The following is a 25,757-nucleotide window of genomic DNA, read 5'->3' as shown; positions in this document are numbered from 1 at the left end:
TAGATAAACTAGAACTATTGGACATTTTCAGAGTCATTCATCCCAAGAAACTGTAATACACATTTTAATCAAATCCAGATGGGTCATTCTCAAGGATAGACCATATGTTAGGCCACAAAGACAGCATCAGCAAATTCAAGAGCATTGAAATCATCCCAAGCATCTTCTCAGACCACAATGGAATTAAACTAACACTTAACAATCAACAAAAGATTAGTAATAGTCCCATAATGTGGAAGCTCAACAGTACACTTCTTAACAACCTCTGGGTCAAAGAGGAAATCAAGGAAGAAATCAAAATGTTTCGAGACTTCAATGAAAATGAAGACACAAGCTATCAAAATATTTGGGACACAGCTAAGGCAGTACTGAGAGGGTTTCATAGCTATACAAGTACACATTAGGAAACAAAAAAAGCACAAATAAACAAACTGATTGCACATCTTAAAGACCTAGAAGTAGAAGAACAAAAGAACCCTAAAGCAACCAGAAGGACAGAAATCACTAAACTTAGGGCAGAAATCAATAACAATGAGAATAAGAAAACCATACAAAAGATCAACGAAAGCAAATGTTGGTTCTTTGAAAGAGTGAACAAAATTGAAAAACCTTTAGCCAGACTCACAAAACAAAAAAGGAGAAGACCCAAATAAATCGGATAGTAAATGAAAGAGGAGATATCACAACAGACACTGCAGAAATTCAACATATCATGTGAGGCTTCTATGAACAACTATATGCCACCAAGCTAGTGAACCTGGAAGAAATGGACCATTTCATAGATACCTACCAACTTCCAAAACTAAGTCAAGAGGAAGTGGATAACATGAACAGGCCCATCACAGCTAATGAAATTGAAACAGTTATCAAAAGTCTCCCCAAAAATAAAAGTCCTGGACCAGATGGTTTTACAAATGAATTCTACAAAAGCTTCAAAGAAGAACTAATACCTCTACTTTTAAAAGTCTTCCAGAAGATTGAAGACACTGGAATACTCCCTGCCATCTTCTATGAAGCTAACATCACTCTGATACCAAAAGCAGACAGGGACACAACCAAAAAAGAAAACTACAGACCAATATCTCAGATGAACATAGATGCTAAAATACTGAACAAAATTCTAGCCAACTGGATACAGCAGTCTATTAAAATGATTGTTCATCATGACCAAGTGGGGTTTATTCCAGGCATGCAAGGTTGGTTTAATATACGTAAATCAATCAACGTGATCCACCACTTCAACAAAAGCAAGACCAAAAACCACATGGTCATATCAATAGATGCAGAGAAAGCCTTTGACAAAATACAACATCCCTTTATGATCAAAACACTACAAAAAATGGGAATAGATGGAAAATGCCTGAAGATAGTGGAGTCTATATATAGTAGACCTACAGCCAACATCATACTCAATGGTGAAAAACTGGAAACATTTCAACTCAGATCAGGTACTAGATAGGGCTGCCCACTATCACCATTACTATTCAATACAGTGTTGGAAGTTCTTGCCATAGCAATCAGGCAGGACTAAGGAATTAAAGGGATACAGATTGGAAGAGAAGATGTCAAACTCTCCCTATATGCAGATGACATGATAGTATACACAGAAAAACCTAAGGAATCCAGCAAGAAGCATTTGGAAATCATCAGGAAATATAGTAAGGTGTCAGGCTACAAAATTAACATTCAAAAGTCAGTGGCATTCCTCTATGCAAACACTAAGCTGGAAGAAATTGAAATCTAGAAATCAATTCCTTTTACTATAGCAACAAAAACAATAAAATATCTAGGAGTAAACCTAACCAAAGAAGTGAAAGACTTGTATGCTGAAAATTATGAGTCATTACTCAAGGAAATTGGAAAAGACACAAAGAAGTGGAAAGATATTCCATGTTCATGGGTTGGTAGAATTAACATCATCAAAATGAATATACTACCCAGAGCCATCTACAAATTTAATGCTATCCCCATCAAGATCCCAAGCACATTTTTTAGGAGAATAGAACAAAAGCTACAAATGTTTATCTGGAACCAGAAAAGGCTTAGAATTGCCAAAACAATCTTGAGAAGAAATAACAGAACTGGAGGCCTCACACTCCCAGATCTCAAATTGTATTACAGGGCCATTGTCATCAAAACTGCTTGGTATTGGAACATGAATAGAGTTTAATAACCAACATATATAAAGAGCTTGCCAAACTCAACAACAAGACTACAAATAACCCCATCCAAAAATGGGGGGAGGACATGGACAGAATATTCACCACTGAAGAGATCCAAAAGGCTGAGAAACAAATGAAAAAAATGCTCCAAGTCTTTGATTGTCAGAGAAATGCAAATCAAGACACCACCAAAAGACTGTGTCCCAACCCATCATCCGCCCCCCCGCCCGGAAGTGAAGCCGAACATCCACCCTCACCCTCAACCCAGAGATTTTTACAAAATTATAAGATTTCAGGAGTATAATTTCATATCCACATGCAGTATGTGTAAGTCACCACACTCTACACCAAATTTCTGTGGCCTCCTCCCTAGCCCCCACCTCCTATAACCACTATAGTTTTAAGGAACTTTTAAGGGTATGGCATTTACATAATGAGCGTGAGAAAGATATTCTGCTAAAGATCAAACCCAGGGCTTCAGACTTGAAAAACATGTGTTCTATCAACTGAGTCATATCATTAGCCACAAAATTTTTATTGTGTATGATTCAGAGGCTGTTAGTATATTCATCAGAGTAATGCAACAATCCTCACTAATTTTAGAAGATTTTCTCATCCCTGAATAAAAACCCATACCCATTAGTAGTCACTTCCCATTCCCTTCCCCATCTTTGCCCCATTCCCTGGCTGCTACTTTTGATTAATATTCTTTCTTTCTCTGTGGATTCATCTATTCTAAACATTTAATATAATTGTAGTCATATAATATGTAGTCTTTTGTGCCTGAGAACTTTCATTTAACACTTTGCTAAATTACCTTATTAAGTTGTAATTTATATACCACAAAATTCAGTCTTTCAGTAGAGATTTTTAATTAATAGTGATTTCATGGTGGTTTACAAAATTACAAGATTTCAAGGGAATAGTTTCATACCCATACATGATGTGTATAAGTCACTAAACTCACCACTAAAGTTCTCTGACTCTTCCCCCTCTGAAAGAGCCATATTTCATAAAAGACAAACTAATTTGCTGTATATATGTTTTCTGACTCCAGGAGCACTGTTTTGAGCTCTGTTTAGCATAGTATCTTCATGGGTCAGTCTTAATGTTAACAAGTATCAATATGTCACTTCTTTATGTGGTGTGATAAAATAACATTACATGGATATAGCACATTTTATTCATCCATGTATCACCTGATAGACATTTGGATTGTTTCCATTCTTTGGCTATTGTAAATAACCTTTCTGTGAACTCTTATGCACAAGATTTTGCATGGACATGTGTTTTTATTTTGACTATATGTGTGGGAGTAGAATTGCTTAGTCACATGCTAGTGTGTTGAATCATTTGAAGAATTTTCAAACTTTTTCTTTTTTTACATTTAATTTTTATTTTCATTTTTTGGATTTTTATCTATTTATTATTGGATAGAGACAGAGAGAAATTAGCAGCATGGGGGAGAGAGAGGGAGAGAGACAGGACAGACACCCAAAGCCTTACTTCCCCACTCAGGGAGCTTTCCTCCTGCAGGTCAGGACAAGGGGCTTGAACCTCGGTCCATGCACACTGCAGTGTTTGTATTTAACCAGGTGTGCCACCACCTGGAGTCCTAACTGTTTTCTAAAGTGGTTGTATCATTTTATGATCTCAATAGCAATAAATAGGGGTTTCAATTTCTCTATACTTGTATCAGCGCTTGTTATCATGTCTTTTAATTGTAACTATTCTAGTAAATACAAACAAGTATCATTGTGAGTTTTTATTTGTATTTCATAACTATTTAATAATATTAAATATCTTTTGGGTTGAATCTGTAGCTCAATTTGGAGTGTCGTCGCCTTAACAGCATTGAGTCCTCTACTTCATGAACATAACATGAGATGTCTTTCCAGTTATCTATATCCTCTTAAATGTCTTTCAGATGTATTTTATATTTTTTTGGGACATAAGTTTCACCCTTGAAATTAAAAACCTACAGCTGGGAACTGGGAGATGGTTCACGTGGTAGAGTACTCACTTTACCATGCATGAGGACTCAAGTTGGAGTTCTCAGTCACCACATAGGAGCACCACACAAAGAGTGGGTTTTGTGAGTGGAGAAGCCGTGCTGTGGTGTCTCATACTCTCTGTTTCTTACATATCAAAAAACAAAACAAGCCAAACACACACTGGAAGTAGTACAACCATGAAGTGCAAATCGGCAGCAATAAAACTCTGGTAGGAAGTAAAATCTATCCATGAAGAACTTCCTTTAATATTTCTTGCAAGGCAGCTCTGCTAGTAAAAGGTTCTCTTTGGGGCTGGTGTGGTTGTGCACCTGGTTGAGTGCATATATTACAACGAGCAAGGACTCAGGTTCCAACCCCCCACCCCCACCTGCAGGGGGAAAGCTTTACAAGTAGTGAAGCAGTGCTGCAGGTGTCTCTGTCTCTCTCCCTCTCTATCTCCCCTATCCTTTCAATTTCTGACTGTCTCTATCCAATAAATAAAGACAATAAAAAATTTAAAAAGGTTTTTTTTTAAAGACTTAGAATATTTTTATTTTATTATTATTAGATATGATTCTAGGTTAGTATATTTTTTCTTTTCACCATTACCTCCTGGTTTTCAGCTTCTGATATAAAGTCAAATATAGTCTTTACTTCTTATTGAGTTTATGAGTTATTTATAATTTTAGATTATAATTTGTGGTGTGTACATATATATATATAATTATAATTTTTGTCATTAGTAGTATATGAGATGTGTAAACATCTCCCATCAGTAGGATGTTTTTTTGTTGTTGTTGTTTAATAAATTACACTGTGCAGAGGCTTTTTAGTTTGATGTATTATCATTTATCTTTTTGTTTCTTTTAGAATTGGATTAATAGAAAGAATTAAAATCTTTACAGTAGCTATGTCATCTAAAGCAACAAATAATTAGGTGAAGTTCTTATAAAGCAAAGTCTTATTTGGATTCTTTGTATGTAAAAGTCACATTTTTCTTTCTGCTTTTAAATGTTCCCTTTGCTGCTGGTTTTCAGCAGTTTTTCTTTTTCCCCATGATGTGGCTACATGTGAAATCCTTTAAGTTTTTACTACTTAGGAGTTCATTGAGCTTCTGAATTGTTTAGCTCAATGTTTTTCACAAAATTTAGGACATTTTCTGCCATTTTTTCCTTAGACTCTTTCTCCTTTCTATCCTCTTCTAAAGTTCTCATTATACATGTTTGATGTGCTTATGCATATGACACTGATCACTTTTCTCCATTCATTTTTTTAGTGTTTCTACTTGTGTTTTATTTCATATTTGTTTTTATATTCCTGTTTAAACAGGAACATCACTCTGGTACATGTGATGCCAAGGATTGAATGTGGGACTTCATGCTGTAAATTCAAACCTTTATCAGTTGGGTCATCTCCCAAACTGCCTTCTTTTACATTTTTCTTTTTAATTTACTTATTTATTTAATGGATAGTGACAGCCAGAAATTGAGAAGGAAGGGAAAGATAAGAGGGAGAAAAAGAGACACCTTCAGCACTGCTTCACCACTTGCAAAGCTTTTCCCTTGCAGGTGGGGACTGGGAGCTCAAACCTGGGTCCATGTGCATTATAACATGTGCTACACCCAACCAGGTGTGCCACCCACCACCTAGTCCCATTCTTTTACTTAAAAAATGATTTTTATTTTATTTTGGATAGAGACAGAGAGAAATTGAGAGGGAAGGGGGAGATAAAGAAGGAGAGAGACACTTGCAGCACTTCTGCACCACTTGTGAAGCTTCCCCCATGCAGATAAGGACCAGGTACTTGAACCCCAGTCCTTGTGCACTGTAATGTGTGTGCTTTACTAGGCGCACCATCTCCTGGCCCCTCTTTTACTTTTAAAACCATGGCTTCCTAAAGTTCTTTACCACAGTTAAATCTGATACTTGGGCTTTTTCAGGCAGTTGCTACTTCACTGGTCAACTTTTCTTGTTGTTTGCATGTCTTACAATTTTATGTTTAAAACTGGACATTTTAAAAAGTACGTTGCTGGGAATTGGGCGGTAGAGCAGCGGGTTAAGCGCACGTGGTGTTAAGCGCAAGGACTGGTACAAGGATCCGAATTTGAGCCCCCGACTCCCCACCTGCAGGGGTGTTGCTTCAGAGGCGGTGAAGCAAGTCTGCAGGTGTCCATCTTTCTCTCCCCCTTTCTGTCTTCCCCTCCTCTTTCCATTTCTCTCTATCCTATCCAACAACGACGACATCAATAACAACAGTAATAATTACATCAATAAAAAACAAGGGAAACAAAAGGGAAAATAAAATAAATAAATAAGAGTACGTTGTGAAAACTTTATGCATTGAGTCTTCTCATCCAAAAGGAATAACTTGGTTTCCCCCACCTCCTTTCTTTAATGTGGCAGTGGGGCATTTCACATGTAATACCATTGCTCCCAGTTTTTTTCTCATTTAGATAAAAAGAAATAAGAAGGAGAGAAAGACAGAGGGGAGAGACACCATAGCACTGCTCCACCACCCATGGAGCTTCTCCCAGTGCCACAGTTCTCACATGTGGTGCTAGGGCTCGAATCCCATATTTACAAAGTAAGGTATCTCCTGGCCCCTTGCTTTTGCTCTTCGTGAAGCTTATTTCCTCTAGAGTGAGAAGCCTCTGATGTTAGTCCTCAGAGGGTGCAGACTTGGGCATGTATCTGTAAGGTCACCAAGGGAGGACAATGGCTTTAGTAGGTCTCTCTTTGTCTCTTCCTCTAATTTCTCTATAAAACTGTCTGCATCTGTTGATAGCATATTCAGTTGTAAGGCTACATCACTTGCTGGCTTTGCTGTATTTTTAAATTAATATTTTGGGTGCATAAATCATTCCATAGTCTAGTGCAATTAAATTTAAGATCTTCTGCAGGAGTAGTTTTTAAGAAAGTCATTTGAGATAATTTTTTTCTGACTCCAGAGCACTATTTTGAGTTGTCTCTTTTTACTGATTCTCTTTGTTAAATTTACTGCCTTCTGAATTAGTGTATCACTCTAATGGAGTTACTAGTCTCCATTGTTTATTATCACAATCTCCATTATTTTAAAGAGCATCATTGGGTTTAACTTTTGCATACTCTGTTTCAAATGAAATTACTTCCAGTGGGAACAGATTCATAATTCTTTGTTATTATTGACAATCTCCCTTTCTGAGCAAAATTTCTGAGCCCCTATGCTAGAGAAAGAGCTAAAGAAAGCAAACCTTCTGAGTTATATGACCACTCTACTTTATGAATTTGGATTTTGGACACTGCATTTGGTCTCTGCATTTTTATTTACTTATTTATTTTATTATTTTTATTTTATTTTACCAGAGCACTGTTCAGCTCTGACTAATGGTGGTGCGGGGGATTGAACCTGGGACTTCAGTGCCTCAGGCATGAGAGTCTCTTTGCATAACCATTATACTATCTACCCCTGCCCAGTCTCTGCCTTTTTAGTTTGCTTTTCCTGGCATGCAACTTCTACCTTACAAACAAGCTGAAACAATGGCATATTCTCAGTCTCTGGAGCCTGGGAGTAAACTTGCTACAATGTGAGTAGGGAGTGAGTGAGCAGAGATTTAATACCTGGCTGAACTCAGCAGAATTTAAACCTTTGTAACTAAGTACTCATGGAATATAGGGATCTAACCTTTTAAAATTTCTTCTTCTCCTCCTCCTCCTCCTGCTCCTCCTTCTTCTTCTTCTTCTCCTCCTTCTCCTTCTCCTCCTCTTCCTTTTCCTTCTCCACCTTTTCCTCCTCCTTCTTATCATCATCATCATCATCATCACCACCATCATCATCAGAGCTGGTGAGTGAACCCAGGGTTTAGAGTATGTGTGATATCACTGGTCTACCCAATTCCTCAGCCCAATTTTAATTCTATGATTCTTAGATAGATGTGGGAAAGAGAGAGACAGAAAGGAAAAGAGCAAAAAGAGATAACAAAGCACTGTTCCACCATCCAGAGTGCTATCCACGGTATTCCCATGCAGTTCTGGGGATCAAATCCAAGATCTTGTGCAAGATAAGCATATACTTTACCTGCTGAGTTATCTCCTTCACTTCCTTTATTTTTTATGTGAAGAAAAAGCAACCATGGGTGAAGAAGGCTCAGTGAAGAGTTGTGTGGAAAAGTGGAGATAGGGGGGCTGAAGGAAGGAGAAGGAGCACAAAGAGACCTAATTCTCTGCCTTGGCATTCCAAAATTGGATTCACCACAATCCTACCTGCTCTGAGAGCACAAACCAATGGAACTGGGCATGTGCCAGACAACTGGCATCAACAGGAAGTTCTGGAAAGCAGCTTTATAAACCTGCCCTCCAGCCTTTCAAATAGAGAGCAGGATCTGCCAGTCTTGAAAGCTGTTTCTGCCAGTTGCTAATGCAATCCAGTCCTACCCCATATTCTTCTTACATATCTGTTCCTAATGAAGACGCCTTTATTTTCTTATTCCAGAGCCACACTTAAAATTATACCAAGATTTCAGACAACAAAGAAGCCCTACATTAACCTTTACTACAAATAAAATTTAGTCTATCACAACAGAGAGATTATCATTCTTTCTAAGGCCTGAGGCACCTGTAACTTCTCTGAGGAGTCTTGCCAAAACCCTGTTTGTCAACACATCACCTTACCTCTTGGACTCTGCTGCCCACCAGAAGGGATGGGCAAAGTGTATTTATTCATAAATTTGGCAGGAGGTGCTGGTGAGTCAGCCTCTGGACAAAGGCACAGTCTGGTCACTATCAGAGGAAGAGCTGAGAGACAGCAGACACACTGCTTGGAGTAAAGTAGTTGATAAACAATCAAGGAAGCACATTTTGTCCAGAGCTAGGGAACACCCTCTGAGTCTCCACTACTTGGTCTCAGGGAAGGTTTTCTGAAGCATGTACTGGCAATAAAATTTTACTAGTTGCCCCAGATCACATCAAATCAATGGGGTTTACAGTCAACAATATTTATACCCCTTTCGCATATTAGGGAGCTACTCTCTTCCCTGATCCAGCTTTCTGGTTCTTTTTCCAGCCATGGCATCATCTCCCCAGACAATAACTTGAATTCACTGGCATATCAGATTGCAGGCTCAGGAACAAAAAGAAAAAGAAAAAAAAAAAAAACTAGTATCGCCACAGGCCCTTCAGAATTTAACTAAAATATGCCTACTAGCTATCTACAAAATGGAGGACCCCCCCCCCAACTCTTCATCTGCATTATTCCAACCCTTAGGTCCATGATTGGTCAACAATTTGTTTGGCTTTGTATGTTAACTCTCTTGTCAACCACCAGGTTCCAGATGCTAGCATGATGCCGACCAGACTTCCCTGGACAGACATCTCCACCAATGTGTACTGGAGCTCTGCTTCCCCAGAGCCCTTCCTCACTAGGGAAAGAGAGAGACAGGCCGGGAGTATGGATTGACCTGGAAATGCCCATGTTCAGCAGGGAAGCAATTATAGAAGCCAGACCTTCAACCTTCTCCATCACACGATGACTTTGGGTCCATACTCCCAGAGGGTTAAAGAATAGGAAAGCTATCAGGGGAGGGGATGGGATATGGAGTTCTGGTGGTGGGAATTGTGCGAAGTTGTACCCCTCTTATTCTATGGTTTTGTCAATGTTTCCTTTTTATAAATAAAAAAATAAAAATAAAATTTTTTTAACTAGTGTTGGCTGGAGGCAGAGTTTCCTGTATCTCATCTTCCAGAAAGCAGGCCTGAGAGTGAACCTGGTTACTATTCAGGCTGTCTTGACAGTCAAACTGCCTGTTCCTACTCTCTGTCCCAGGGCAGCCTGTAGACTTAATGGAAAGAAAACAACTTCAACCTGCCTATTGCTGAAGTCTTTACCTTTAGGAGGGCTCACTCAGTGCCTGAAGGAGGCATGCTGCTTTGAGCTGTTGCATGTAATGGTCATCCAGATGCTAGCCTCAGCCTATCCCACTGTTCCCTCCTTTATTGTTCTCAGTACTGCTTTTAAGTACTATATTAGCAGAGGATGAGCTCCATCCTGACCTCACACCATTAGGCTGTGGGTGGAAAATCTGTGCATCCTGTTCTGTCCCTGCTCTGGGCCCAGGAAAGACAATACAAGGTGAATATCTCCAAAAGTCCAGACCCTTTGGTGGCAACTCTGTTATGCTTAAGGGCAGAATCACCAGTTGCTCCACACATGGGTTTTTACAGAATGCAGCCAGCTACAAGAGAGGCTAGTTGTCCATTTGGTGAAGGAATAAATCTGATCAAGTCTGCCACAGAAGCCAGTCCAATCAAAGCTCTCTCAGGGTGCTACTAGGAGAAGTGATACTCAGCTCAGAGGTGGCTGCCTAGTCTTTCCAGCTCATGGACCAAAGGGTGTCACATCTACCTAATGATGTTCCATAGGATAAAAGAACATTTTTGAGGCAAAGTTCAGCCCATACTTAAATCTGCCTGTTCTATGACCCTGCTGATGAAGCAAGAAACCCTGGAGAGAAGGTCATTTTCTATTGTCAGAAGGGCATTTTCTGTTGTCAGGAGGCCTGTGACCTACTTCATATATAGGACATTTGATTTGGGATCCCTGACACTAAAGGGACATAGGTGATGGCCATGGAGGCTGCTTTCTCCACTGCAGAAAGTCTCAGTGACAAGTACTCCTTTATTAGATACAATATCTGGGATTATGTGGAGCACTCATATCTCCAAGAGGGTTCAGTTCCTACCCTATTGGCTTTAGATCACACCCATTCCTGCTCTAGTGCTTACACTGCCACCCTATAAGATATCTAAGAGGTTACTGACACCCCATAGATAAGTGGGAACTCCCTGTAGGGGCAAACCCAGGCTCTTCAATTCTGACTCCTGAGAGAAATGAAAGACCTTACCCTGAGTTTTCACATTCTTTATCCTTAAAGTAAAAAATGACTTGTTTCAAGCTGGTACAACTGTAGTAACAAAATAAACTAGTAAACAGACTATATTCCATAGAATATGATAAATATGCATGGGCCTGTACTGATATAAAATAATACTTCCATAAATAAATGGGGTGAAGAGAATTCTCTAAATTAAAAATCCAATTAACAAATTATAAGGAATTGATTAGAAAATCACAATTTGGCAAGCATCACAGTGCTGTTTGTTTTAGAACCTGTGGTGAATACTAAAATGAGTGGGTTAAAATTTGAGTAGAAACAGTGTATTTTTCACAGTCCCTAAGTATCTCCCTTTATAGTGGATGAACCCAGAAGGTACCAGTTTAACCAAGTGATCAAGATTAATATCACCAGTAATAAGTCACAATGGCACCATATATCTGCTGACATGATTCCTGAGGATATTATTGACAAAAAGTTCACCCACTGAGTCTAAATAACAGAGAAATCCTATTCTCGCCCTTTCTCTCACCTAAAGACACTCATCAAATAGCTGACATAGTGATGTAACATGTCAAGGTCCTGAAAGATAAGGAAAAGTTGAGGAACTATTACAGATCTAGGGGACTAAGGAGATAAAACAACTAAATATCCATATAATTTAGAATTATGAATTGGATTAGAAAACAGGAAAGGGCCATCATGTAAAAATGAGTGGCAATTTAACAAGCTTGTAGTATATTTAATAATAGTGTAGATCATGCTAATCTCCTGACTTTAAAAATGAATTATGGTTATGTAAGTTGTTGATATTAGTGTAAGTTTTTTTTCTTTTAAATTTCTTTATTGGGGGATTAAAGATTTACCATCAACAGTAAAATACAATAGTTTGTTCATGTCTAACATTCCCACATAACAATACAACCCCCACTAGGTCCTCCTCTGCCATAATGTTCCAGGACTAGACCCCCCCCTCCCCCAGAGTCTTTTACTTTGGTGCAGTATACCAACTCCAGTCCAAACTCTGCTTAGTGTTTTCCCTTCTGATCTCGTTTTTCAGCTTCTGCCTATGAGTGAGATCATCCCATATTTATCCTTCTGTTATTGACTTACTTCACCTAACATGATTCCTTCAAACTCTATCCAAGATGGGGTGAAGAAGGTGAATTCACCATTTTAAATAGCTGAATAGTATTCTATTGTGTATATACACCACACCTTACTCAGCCGCTCATCTATTGTTGGACAACTGGGTTGCTTCCAAGTTTTGACTATTACAAACTGTGCTGTTATGAAGATAGTTATACACAAATCTTTTTGGACAGGTATGTTTGGTTCCTTAGGATATATCCCCAGGAGCTCCAGTGGTGCAGTCGGTTAGCACGTGGTACTTATAAAGGATATATCCCCAGAGAGGAATTGCAGAGTCATATGGTAGGTCCACTTCTAACCTTCTAAGAGTTCTCCAGACTGCTCTTCATAGGGATGGAACCAATTTACATTCCTACCAGCAGTGCAGGAGGGTTCCTTTGCCCCCACAAACAAATTTCCAGCATTTGTTACTGCTGCCTTTTCTGATGTATGACATTCTCACAGGAGTGAAGTGGTATCTCATTGTTGTCTTTATTTGCATTTCTCTGAATTTGGGCATTTTTTTCTTATGTTTGTTGGCCTTTTGGATCTCTTCTAAGGTGGATATTCTGTTTATACCCTCTCCCTGTTTTTGGATGAGGTTATTTGTTTTCTTGTTGCTGAGTTTGGTGAACTCTATATATTTTGGTTATTAGCCTCTTGTCTGTTGTATGACATGTAAAGATCTTTTCCCACTCTTTTGGAGTTCTCTTTGTTTGGGTGGTGGTTTCTTTTGCTGTGCAGTTTTTTTAAATTTATATTTCTTTATTAGGGGATTAATGTTTTACAGTTGACAGTAAATATAATAGTTTGTACATGCATGACATTTCTCAGTTTTCCACACAACAATGCAACCACCACTAGGTCCTCTGCTATCCTGTTCCAGGACCTGAACTCCCCCCCCACCCCATCCCAGAGTCTTTTACTTTGGTTTTACACCAACTCCAGTAGAAGTTCTGCTTAGTGTTTTCTCTTCTGATCTTGTTTTTCATCTTCTGCCTGTGATTGAGATCGTCCCATGTTCATCCTTTTGTTTCTGACTTATCTCACTTAACATGTTTCTTCAAGCCCCCTCCAAGATGGGCTGAAAATGGTGAAATCACCATTTTTAACCTGAAAATGTCTAATAGTTCTAGTTTATGTATCTCTTCATTTAGTTTCTTTGTTTCTTTATTGATTTTCTGCCTGGATGATCTGTCAAGAGAGTGGGGTGTTGAAGTCCCCTACTATTACTGTGTTGCTGTTAATATGTTGCTGTAGCTCTTTCAGCAAATGTTTGATGTGTTTAGATGGCCTCTCTTTGGGTGCATAGATGTTGATAATCATTAAGTTCTCTTGATTGATTGACCCTCTGAGTGACTTTAGTGTAAGTCAAATGAAGGGTACAATCAAATTCTCTGTACTACTTCACAACTTTTCTTTAAATCAAAAATTTATTTCAAAACAAAGTTTTGAAATAATGTAATACTTTTTACCTCCTTAGGACAGACAAATTGGACTTCCCAAATAGTCCCTGAGAGGAGGCTACCTTATCCATGTATACACAGATGGATATACTCACATAAACCTCAGCTAGGTACCAAATTCCTTCTTCCTAGTGTTCTATGAAAAAGCATGTTCATGCCTGGCTGAACTTATCATCCCTATAGAATCAGGGAGTTGGTCTAGGTGTCCCAGTCTAGATGTGACCATTGGGAGGTCTAGCAGAGAGATTAAGGTTGATGATAGTCTTTCTACCTTAGAATACTTTATCATGACAGGAAGCCCTGATGCCATGGAATTCTCAGGACATCATGTTAGCTGGAATGCAGAGAACCTGTTCAGTGCCCATAGGCTTGAGCCTGTGTGAAAGTTGGGGCCATTTCTCCAACTGATACTGACTAAATCAGCATGAATGTAGACCTCTATCCAGTAGTCTACATCCTGGAATTTCCACCACGGGGAAAGGTCTTCATTCTCCTGCAAATCTCATCATCTATACAATGACTGCAACCTGGACTTTAGGACAACTCCCACAATCACCTTCTGATTGTAATTCTATTTACAATATTCATTTGCTGGTGTCAGGGGATGTATCATGGTGCATAATATTACTGAGTGCTCCCCCAAACTCAGGTAAAATGGGCACTCATTATTCTGATTTTTAAAAGGTTGTAACAAAGTAGATATAACATAAAACTCATCTCCTTAGCAATTTTTAAGTGTCCAATTCAGTAATCCACATTGTTGTACAACCAATTTCTAGAATTCTCATCTTGAAAAACTAAACTATATACCCATTAGATACCAACTCCTTATTGCCCGCTCCTCTCAATCCCTGGAAACCACCTTTCTTAGAATATTTTTCTTTGTTTTGCCCACTGGGGGCTTCCTATCATGATAAAGTATGCACTCTGCTGGGTGAGCCATATTCTTGCCCTTCATTTTACTTTCTGTTTCTATAACTTTGGCTAGTCATATAAGCAAATTAATTATTTTTATCTTTTTGTGACTATTATTTCATGTTGTATGATGTCCTTAAAGATCATCTGTGTTGTAGTATATGTCAGAATTTCATTTCTTTCTAAGACTTTTATTTTACCCCCATCAGTCAAAAAGGGAACAAGGAAAGGAAAACCTATTGAAAAAAGAAAATCTTGGTGCATCCTTGAGAATATATAATAGCATGTGTACCCAGAGTGTCTGCAGGCCTCTGTGAACAGGGCACAACAGGGTTAGTTATGGATCTAGAAGCTACCAAATTTTCATACCCTGAAATGAGAAAAATAGCCAGGGAGGGAGGAGGAAAACAAAAACAAAATAAACAAGCAAACAAAAAACAATAACAATTTAACCCAGCTGTGAAGTCAATGGGTAAAACTTCAGTCTAAGATAACCAAGGTACTTCCTAGAATTAAGTGGAGTGAGCTGACCCTCAGGACCAAACTGTGGGCAGGGATGGGCAGGCATTAGGAGCATCTACTAGGCAGAGTTAGAGAAGTAAGTTATACTAAGGGGATCAAGGTGGACATGGAATTAGTGCTGAGGGATCCAGAAGTGATTCACAGTCTGAGTTCACCTTCCACTGGTCCTGTAGATACTGCAGCTACCACTCCAGCTGGTCACTCTTTGACTTAGTCTCACACTAAGCCAACTCTCATAGCCTTCTCACTGATCTTTTTCTTTCTTTTTTCATTTAATTTTTTAAAAAAAATTTTCCCCTCCAGGGTTATTGCTGGGGCTCAGTGCCAGCACTATGAATCCACTGCTCCTGGTGGCCATTTTTTTTTCTTCCTTTCTTTCTTTCTTCCTTTCTTTTTTAAGGGTAAGACAGAGAGAAATTGAGAGGGGAGAGGAAGGTAGAGAGGGGGAGAGAAAGATACCTGCAGACCTACTTAACTGTCTGTGAGGTGACTCCCCTGCAGGTGGGGAGTGGGTGCTCAAACCTGGATTTTTGTGCAGGTCCTTGCAGGAGTCCTTGTACTTGTACTATAACCCAGTGCGCTAAAGCCTGGCACCCCTGATCTTACTTTTCATAATAGCTAAAGTTAAGTCTTTCTAAAAGTATAAAGTCTTGCTTTGTTACTGCTTGCATAGAACCTTTTACTAATTTCTCATTATCTTTTTTTTTCTTTGCCTCTGGGGTTATCACTGGGGCCCAGTTCCTGCACCATGAATCAACTGCTCCTGGTAGCCCATCTTTTCCATTTTTGTTGTTGTCGTTGGATAAGACAGAGAGAAATTGAGAGGACAGGGGAAGATAGAGAGGGGAGACAAAGACAGACACCCGCAGACCTGCTTCACTGCTTGCAAAGTGATCCCCCTGCTGGTGGGGAGCCAGGGGCTTGAATTGGGATCCTTGCACTGGTACTTGCTTTTCCTACTATGTGAGCTTAACCCTATGAGCTACTGCCTGTCCTCGTCCCTCCTTTTCATTATCTTTGGAACAAATTCTCAATATACTTACAAAGCCCACTATGAACAGACCCTAAAAGGCTCTTCCAGCCTCCCCTATTAACCCTTGAGGTCTAGTCATCCTGATCAATGGGAATCTCATTCCCATAACCTGCCACATCCTTTGCCTAAGCAAATCTTGTTCATATTTCCTAACTCAGCTCAAATTTTGTCACCAGCCTAGAATACTTCTTCACCTTGTTATCCTCGAAAGAGGGCAACATATCTTCCCAGGCCACACAGCAAGCCAGCTAGGATTTGAATTCAGGCTTCTTGCTGACCAGTGTTGATGCTAGGCCTCTCAGTAATATGATTCCCCCTTGGGCATTTGAGCTTAGAGGACAGGTCTTACACCCCAGATGTCTATATTTTAATGGTCTCTGATTTTTGCCACATTGTGTTGAGGGAAAGAGAATAAAGGATTAACAGAGACTCCCTCTCTCTCTCTCTCTCTCTCTCTCTCTATATATATATATATATATATATATATATATATAGTTTTTGTCACCAAGGTCATCAATGAAGTTTGCTGTTAGCACTATGAATCCACTACTCCAAGAAGCCATCCCCCCCTTTTTTTTCTTTTCCCCTTCCTATTTTACTTGATATGGCAGAGAGAAATTGAGAGGGGAGGAAATAGAGAGGCAGAGAGAAAAACAGACACCTGCAGACCTGTTTCACCACTAGTTAAGCATCCCCCCTGCAGTTTGGGAACAGAAGCTCAAGCCCAGGTCCTTGTGCATGTATGTGCGCTCAACCAGATGCACAATCACTATCCCCCCACCCTTTCTCATAGTTTTTTCTTGAGTTAAACAGATGACAGGGGTCTGGAACTAGGGAATTCTGTCTACTTGATCCACAATAGGAAATTGGTCTGTGCGGATACTCTCCTGAGAAGAAGGAGGTGCACCCTACCCCAGAAGCTATGGGTCCTTAACAAATGCAAAACATAAAGTTCAGGCAGCAAACTGTGTGTATCAGGACTCCTGAAACTTTGCTGCCATCAAACCACATAGGTTGCTAAGAGTCAGTTAATGTCACAAGCTAGATAGTCTTTGCCCTCTGGGTCCTGTGCTCAAAGGGAACCAACTCTGTGAGTCTGTCTCTTCATGAGCATCTTGGGATGAAGGTTAGGCCTCCTCTGATCCCAGCCACTATCAGAAGGCCCCGTATTCCCTTTCAGAGAAATCAAGTCTGCAGTCAGGCCTTCAAAAGCCTCTCCAAAAGGTAAATGGCAGAGCAGTAGATTCGGGAACGCTTTTGGAAATCTGTGACCAGAAAATAGACTGGACCTGCCTGTGACTTGTCCAGCAGGAAGGCCTTTCTTTGTGTTTGCAATTGAATGCTCACCAGCATTCTCTGGTCACTTCCCTCATGCCTAGTGGCAGGAACTTGACTGAAGGAAGCTACAGTTAGATGCTTGGGAAACAACTTCTTCAGTTGTGAAATAGACGGTTGGTGGTCACTATCTTTTCTCCATCCCCTACCAAGAAGACAGAACTGATCAAGAGTGACCCTCTCCTGAGTCCTACTCTCTGGGGCTGCATTGAACTGCGTCAAGTTTGGAAGGAGAGGGGATGTGACCCGGCACTGCAGGGCGTGGGAACCTAGGGGAGGGGCGGTGTGTGACATATATGGAAGATCACTCAGACACCCACCTCAGTGACGATGGTGGACAGGTAGATGTCCCGGCTGAACTCCCAGCCGTCCAGGCAGCCCTCCTGCTCCAGCTGCTGCAGGTCCACGTCGCGCCCCGGCTCCAGCCCGAGCGCAGAGAAGTTGCTGATGGCCGCGAGGCGGTAGCGGCGGCAGCTGTGCGGCACCTCGCGGCCGTCCTGCAGGCTCCGCGGGGCGCTGTGGTTGCGCCACGCGCTGCTCAGGTTGGCGGAGTCGGGGACCCGGCAGTGGTGCTCCGGGGTGGCCGCCAGGAACACGATCGACATGCCGTTGAAGCCATTGGGGATGATGCTGGCGCTGAGGAGGAAGAAGATGAGGCGCTGAAAGGGCCCCCACTGGCCCAGGAAGGTGGTCACCTCGTCGTAGTCCCGCATGCTTCTCGCCTTTGCTCTGCAGCTTTGCACCCCGGGGTCACTAGTGCTTGCCCCCCACGGCGCCCCGCACTCAAGGGCGATCCCCGAGTGTGTCCGCACGTCCTGGGAGCTCCGGGCGGGCTGGGCGCAGTTGGGGCGAGCGGTCTAGGCTGCAGCTCAGGAAGCCGGTTGCCTGCGTGCAAAGTTTCCAAGAGCTGGAAGAGAAGCTAGAAGAGTGCGCAGCTGGGGACCACACCCCCATGCCTGTTGGGGAGGGCAGCCCGGAGGCCCGGGGTGCGGTTCCCGGCTGGCTCCGCCCCGCACCCCGCCCCCTGTCCTTGGCGCCTTCTTGGCTGCCCGCTGTGCAGCGAGTGGAACCGAACCTCCTGCGTGCGCCCCAGCTTGGGTAGCGCCCTGGGACCCCGAGATCACGAAGTGCCGAGTCTTCAGCTCCCAGTGGTTGGATCGGACCCCTCCAAGCAGAACCCGCAAAAGACTGGAGCTGAGGCCAAAGAGCAAGGTCTCTGCGAGGTCTGCCCTGGGTCTGTCCACTCTGTCGGAGTCGCCTCGGGCCCGGCCCAGGGCAGGGTTCTCTCCGCCTTCCGATCCTTAGGTTGCGTGAGCGCTTTGACCACGCACCAGAGGACTGGGAGCCCCGGAAGTCTCGGTGGCACCGTAGCACAGCAGCGGGCTCTCAGAGCCCGCACCAGCTGACCCAGTGAGGCGCCCTCACGTCACCGCTCACCTTGCAAACGGGGAAACTGGCCGGGAGCCCGAAAGAAATGAGAAAGGTCAGAATTAGGATTCCATGAGGGGGAGAGGGGCAGAGAATGGGGCTGCCTGCTCGCCTCAGGGCCCCTGGAGACTTCAGGGAGGATCTAATTGTGAGGGAACATGGGAGTGTAGGCACTGCTGCCCTCATTCTGATGTTCTGATTTTGATTCCAGCACTCTCTTTATGCCTCTAGGGCTCTTTACAGGGTAGGACAGTCGGAACTGTCAAGGACTGGAAGTGGCGGAAATACCATAGTGATTATGCAAAAAGACTTTCATGTCTGAGACTCTAAAGTTCTAGGTTCAATCCCCCAGCACCACTCTAAACTAGAGATGGCTAGTGCTCTGGAAGGAAAATAAATAAATAAACTGAAAGACCTCTGGGTTTGCAGAAAAGACCTGCCTCCCTATCTTCTCCACCATGCCATCTCAGTCAGAGGCTGGAAAGGAAGGAGACAGGAAGGAAAGAGAAGGTCCAGTTTGGACTCAAGATCTGACAGGGGACCCAGAGTCGGTACCTAAGTCTGCACAGCGCCATTGATTAAGGTTCTGCTGCTGTGGCAGCTGCCACTGGAGTTAGCATGGAGGCTGTGGTCTGATCCCCAGGGTTCCTGGGGCAAAGGAGATTGACAGAATGATAAAAGCTCATTTCCTACTCACTGGAACCTTAGCTTCTTTATTTGTAACAGTGCCATATGTTCTGATTTTCCAGAACAGCTGGTGTATGCCTAGTAATCCAGTGATATTAATAATAGCACTTTGCTTTACTTTCAAAAGTGTCTTTTTCTGAGCAGTGTTTCATGCGGTCACTGTCATAACTTGGATTTCACTCCCCTGTTCTCCCCAACTGAAAGCAAAGTCTGAAACAAGATACATGAAGAGGTAGTTTATTTTGAGCAGTGATCTCTGGACAAAGGAATGAAGGGTGAAAGAGAGGAGAGAGAGAGAAGGTGTTAAGTTCAACACAAAACTTTGTAATTAAGCTGGTCATTGTCAATGACCAAGACCAGTGACAGCACTGTGCTGAAATAGGTCAAAGAGAAATAGGTAAAAAAAGAAAAATATTTATCCTATTTTTACTTGGAATTCCATTAATTGTGTTTTCTTTTCTTAGTTGACTTTCATTTCTTAAAAATATCTCAAAATATTCATCTCAATTATCGAATTTCTTAGCACCCCATTACATTTTCCAACTGAAGTAAAGGCCTCACTTCTTTCACTTGCCTTGGTCTTTTCCCAACCCACACCCCTCATTGTTAGGAGTGACTGGGATTTGACTGGGATTTGGGACTTTTTTTTTTGCCTCCAGGGTTATCAGGGTTATCTCCTTGCCTGCACTAAGAACCCACTGCTCCTGGAGGCTATTTTCCCTTTTGATCCTCTTATTGTTTATAGTTGTTGTTGTTGTTGTTGTTATTATCATTATTGTTATTGCTGTCATTGTTGTTGGATAGGACAGAGAGAAATCGAGAGATGAGGGGAAGACAGAGAAGGGGAGAGAAAGATAGCTACCTACCTGCAGATCTGCTTCACCACTTGTGAAGCTACCCCCCTGCAGGTGGGGAGCCAGGGGCTCGAACCGGGATCCTTCTGCCAGTCTTTGCTCTTTGCGCCCTGTGAGCTTAACCTGCTGCATTACTGCCTGGCTCCCCACTGGGACCTTTTAAAGAATCATGTAGATTGAGAATGAATCTGCTTTCTAGTTGTACTTCCATTAGTCAACTCCCCTGCAGTCCCATGTTGCACATCTGTGAAGGTACAAAAGACACCACCCAATGAAATAATTTTCTGTTTATCTTAAGTATATGTGAATTCATACCTTAGCCATTTTGTTCTTCATACAAAAACGAATGGTCAAGTGCCAAACCACTGGAAGTGGTGAAGGCGATGTCACACCGGCTGCCTGACAAAGTCCAAGCATGGTAGGGGCCTCCGCAAGGCGAGAGGCTCCGTACTGAACGGAGACCACTCCACCTTTTTGTTCCATTACTCATATTGTTAGCATTGGGTATTATTGGCTATTTTATAAGATTTATTGGTTATTTCCAAATGACATCTGAGGAAAAAGATTGTTCCTAAGGGGAATGCTGTTTAACAAAAACAAATCAATCCCTTAAAGACCCCCAGACTAAAGAGGTCCAAAGGGAGTCGGGCAGTAGCGCAGTGGGTTACGAGCACGTGGCACAAAGTGCAAGGACCAGCATAAGGATTCCGAGCCCCCAGCTCCCCACCTGCAGAGGAGTCGCTTCACAGGTGGTGAAGCAGGTCTGCAGGTGTCTGTCTTTCTCAGCCCCTCTCTGTCTTCCCCACCTCTCTCCATTTCTCTCTGTCTTATCTAACAATGACAACATCAATAACAACAACAATAAAAAGACAACAAGGGCAACAAAAGGGAAAATAAATAAATAAAATTTAAAAAAATTTTAAAAGAGGTTCAAAGCATAAAAATTAGCCAATTATCAGATAAGCTGACTGTGAAGGAATTGCTTGCCCCCACTTTTATCACCTCAGTACCTATACCCCAGGCAGAAAAGGTTATGGGAAAATATAGAGAGCAGTGGGTTCTTCCCACAGCCTTGGGTAGCTTATAGAAAAGGGGGTAGATTGACCTTTTAGAAACAATAGCTACTCCAGGAAGCTTGCTTAGGGATAATCAATCATATTTAAAATTAGAACAAAAAATAACCTTAAGAGCTTAGTGAGTGCTAGGTCACAGCATCAAAGCCGTTTATATAGAAACAAGAAAGTTTTATTTACAAAATAAAAAGGGGGAGATGCTGTAGGCACCTCCATGCGAGCTGCTTGACATGGTACCATCTTCACAAGAAGTTCAGCACGGTTGGACTCTCCAGGCCAAACTGAAACCATCTTGCTTTTTCCCATGTATAGGGCTTGGGATTAAGCTCTGTGTGGTCTTAATAATATATACCTATGGCCAGACTCAGAGCCTGACCAATAACAAAAGTAATGACAAAACCTGCACTGCACTCTGTAAAATTGATCATAATGGAACAAGCAATACCACTAATGCAGAATTTTTCAGGAGACTCCAATAGGAAAAAATGTTTCCCCTTTTATCTATACCACTTCCTTTAGTATTCCCCCTAAAATATAAAGAAAGATTGGTGATTCCCACAGTGGAGGGGCCACCTTACATAGCATAATTAATAAATGGAAAGTTATGATACATGCCTAGATACAATGGGCTTTTTAATCTACCACCCACCTCTATGCTCCCACTTCCTTATGCACGAATAGTACATGAGAACCTAGGTCGCATAGTGAGCATACACAGAAGATGGATTCCCGTTAGAGAGCTTAACTTTATGGAGAGGCTGGCCAGGTCAGCACTACCTTGATGCCTTCTCCGTAAGGAACAAAACAAAACTCCTTGATCAAACAATGGAACAGATTTTATGAAAGATGGGCTGCTCAATTTGTTTAAGGCCCCTAGAAACATAACAAGCTTGAACTTTCTATGAACCATTGGCTTCTGATGCATAGGGGCAAGAGAATGGCATAAACATACAGGTAGAATATTAATCTTAATCAATAGGACATCTGCCTAGCACACAGGTACAGGAATAACAAAAGACATAGAAACTGTGATGTGATCTCTAGGGAGAAAAGTGCCCCTGGAATGTGAATGTTCCACAAAGCAGGAGGTGTTCCCTACCTGTGCTGTTCTTACTTGGTGATTTTTGTATTAATAATCATAGCCTTGACGATTTTCGTATTAGTGACCAATGCCTTGGTGATTTTTGTTTTAATGATCTAAGCCTTATGAGACTATAAAAATAAAGCTTTGCTTAAGTATAACAGAGATGTCTGCTTGAGCTTGATTCAGCATCAACTCACTCATCTCTCATTCTTCCTTCTTTGCCGACGACTCCCCTCCTCCTCCAGGTTACCCTAATAACCTACTGGGGCTGGCCCCCGGCAAGTGGCACCCGAATAGGGACCTGAAGATAAGCTTTTTCTCTCGGGGGGGGGGGTGGGGAAGATAGGATTCCACCCTGGGTGCTGCAGACCCCCTGGTAGAGGACTGGCCAGGTTAAGAAGGTGGGTATGTCAGAACTTGAGAAGCTATGGGCCATATTGAATCTAAAGAAAGAGGACTCTATAGATATTGTAAGACATATGCTTAAGAAAAAAGAAGTAAAAGATTCAGCTAATTAATCAGTTATCTAATTTTTTTTTTCAATTTATTCAATATGTCTGTCCATAGTTCCCTAAGGAAGGCACCTTAAGTGTCAATGCATGGACTCAGGTTGGGCAGGAGTTAAAGAAATATTATGAAGCTCATGGACTGGAAAATGTACCAGTTGAAACTTTTTCACTATGGAAATTGTTAAGAGATGTTTTGGACCCCGCTCATAAATCACTTTTGTTTTCGCAGTGGCTTGCTTGTTCTAATATTTTAGCCACAGAAAGTACTCCCTTATTGAAGGGAGTGTCAGCTAGGCAAGAAAATGTTTATGTAACTTTGTCTAGATTAATGGATCAGGTTTCAAAAATCATACTCCAAGAGGAGGCAGCACAGATAATTATTAGACAATTGGCTTTTGAAAATGTTAAACGTACCTGTCAAACACTAATTCGACCCTTACGTAAGACAGGTTCATTGAGTGACTTTGTGAAAGCCTGTTCAGAAGTCACACCTTCCTTCTTGCAGGGCATTACTATCACTGCAGCTTTACAGGGAGAAAAATCTACTCAGTTTTTGGCCAAATTACATAACAAGGGAGAAGGCAAAAAATTAGGAGGTTGTTTTTCCTGTAGACAGCAGGGACATTTTAGTAGAAAATGTCCTAATCAAGTGCCTCAGGGATCTAACAAAGGAGAAGTGAATTTACAAAATCACATCCCTTTTTAGTGGCTTTATTGTTTTTCCAAAGCTATCCTCTAACTCACCCTTACCTCCTCCTACTTCTTTAGTATTTACTGATGGCTCCTTCAGTAGAATAGCAGCAGTAATTATAGATGGAGAATAGTTCTTTGATAAAAAATCTAATATGCAGGTGGATCCAAGTTATTGTCTGGGGAGATGATGTCATGGCTAGGAAAAGGACCAGAAAGCTGGATCAGGGAAGAGAGTAGCTCCATAATATGGGAAAGGGGTAGAAATATTGTTGACTGTAAACCCCATCGATTTGATGTGATCTGGGGCCCACAATTAGCTTAGGAGCCTGTGTGAATTCTGCATCCCTCTAGATCTGAGCTCACATTCTGTGGTCATGAGTAGGAACATTCCATGCTGCCCCAGTATTGACCCATCTTCCTCAGGTGTAGCCTAGAATATGTTGTCCATCCTTCCTTCAGAGGATGGAACATTCTCTACCATTGTTGATCCAAGTTGAGGGCAAGGTTCTATGGGGGCCCACATTTTGTTGTTCCTGATAGAAATGACCGGTATCAATGAAGAGAGGCATTTATTCAAGTTCTAGGCCCATCATGTCTGTTTGGGAATCTCTGGACTCCCCTAAAAGGGCCCCAGCTGATGGGGTGGCCTGATAGTGACTAAAGTGTCATCGTTAAAGTATGCCAGTCTCTTGCCCTTATTCAGCTTTTGCAGTCCTTGCTTTGCTAAGGTTAGCTTTGGAGTGAGTGAGAGAACTGTAATAGGAGGTAGGTGAGGAGAGTATCTAAGTCTAAGTGGAAGCTATTTCATTATGAACTTGATACTGACTCACTAAAGACTATTGTGTATTTTTGCTTTCAGGTATATATTTTGCCCTAATTTATGGATACATGTGAACATATGCTCTATCTAATGGGACCTGGCCTATATCTAGGTTTTGGGACTTTGTCAGGAAGTGAACCACCTGGAATGGAATTAGAGAATGTCATGAAAGGAAAAGTCTCACCCGAGTGATGAGGGTGAAGGGTTGGCATTCCATGCCTGATGTCTCTGTACACAGTCTGAGGTGAAGCATGCTGAGATGGTACTCGTTGAATTGATTAGGTTGGAATCGGTGGATGCAATATCATTTGGTATGACTTGAGAGAAGCATGCAGGGAATTGAGCCCCACCCCAGAGGTTCCAGGATTGGGAGAAACATAGGCTTTGTAGAGGAAGTGGGAGATTCCTGTTGTTTTAGGGTTTAAGAAGACAATAGATAGTTATTTTTTAAAAAATATTTATTTATTTATTCCCTTTTGTTGCCCTTGTTGTTTTATTGTTGTAGTTATTGTTTTTGTTATTGATGTCATCATTGTTGGATAGGACAGAGAGAAATGGAGAGAGGAGAGGAAGACAGAGAGGGGGAGAGAAAGATAGACACCTGCAGACCTGCTTCACCACCTGTGAAGCGACTCCCCTGCAGGTGGAGATCCGGGGGCTCTAACCAGGATCCTTATGCTGGTCCTTGTGCTTCGCGCCACATGCACTTAACCCGATGCGCTACCACCCGACTCCCTACAATAGATAGTTATTTCAATAATCATATTGTTTTGCAGTTGGGTTAACTTTGAAAAAGCACTACCTTTTTATTAGTGGTAGAAGTATTCAGAGTATAGTTTGCCTTCACCTGATATGAAATGATTTGACATGCTATTGGATCCTTAATAACTTCACCAACTTAGTTAACAATAATATGGGATGGAAACAGCAGGTATAGATGTAGATGAAAAATATTGATAATGATAGTGACCCTAGGGGTCCATTTTACTGGTGTGTCTACTTCTAACTCGTATCATTTAATTCACTCTAGAATAAAAATGGGAAAGAAAAAAAATCTCACCAATGTGGATGGCCCTAAATCTTCATATATGTTATCTTCTTCTTCTTCTTCTTCTTTTTTTTTTTGGTATGCTTCTTACTAGAACATCTAGTGTAGTTGTTTATTCTTGTTCATTAGATCAAAAT

At 41.4% G+C, this 25,757-nt stretch overlaps 1 protein-coding gene across 1 annotated transcript in view; it reads right to left on the bottom strand.

The window, feature by feature from the left end:
• SLC22A4 (solute carrier family 22 member 4) overlaps window positions 1-18,792 on the bottom strand; it is a 65,974-nt gene extending 47,182 nt beyond the window's left edge. The window contains exon 1 of the mRNA XM_007519929.3: window positions 17,745-18,792. Within this exon, the coding sequence (XP_007519991.1) occupies window positions 17,745-18,137 (393 nt within the window). The 5' untranslated portion in view covers window positions 18,138-18,792. The remainder of the gene's footprint in view (window positions 1-17,744) is intronic.
• Between the last annotated feature and the right edge of the window lie 6,965 nt (window positions 18,793-25,757).

This window comes from Erinaceus europaeus, chromosome 2 (assembly GCF_950295315.1).
Source record: "Erinaceus europaeus chromosome 2, mEriEur2.1, whole genome shotgun sequence".
Classification (NCBI taxonomy): domain Eukaryota; kingdom Metazoa; phylum Chordata; class Mammalia; order Eulipotyphla; family Erinaceidae; genus Erinaceus; species Erinaceus europaeus.
Note: the sequence above shows the minus strand (reverse complement) of the source record. Positions and strands in the feature narration are given on the sequence as shown.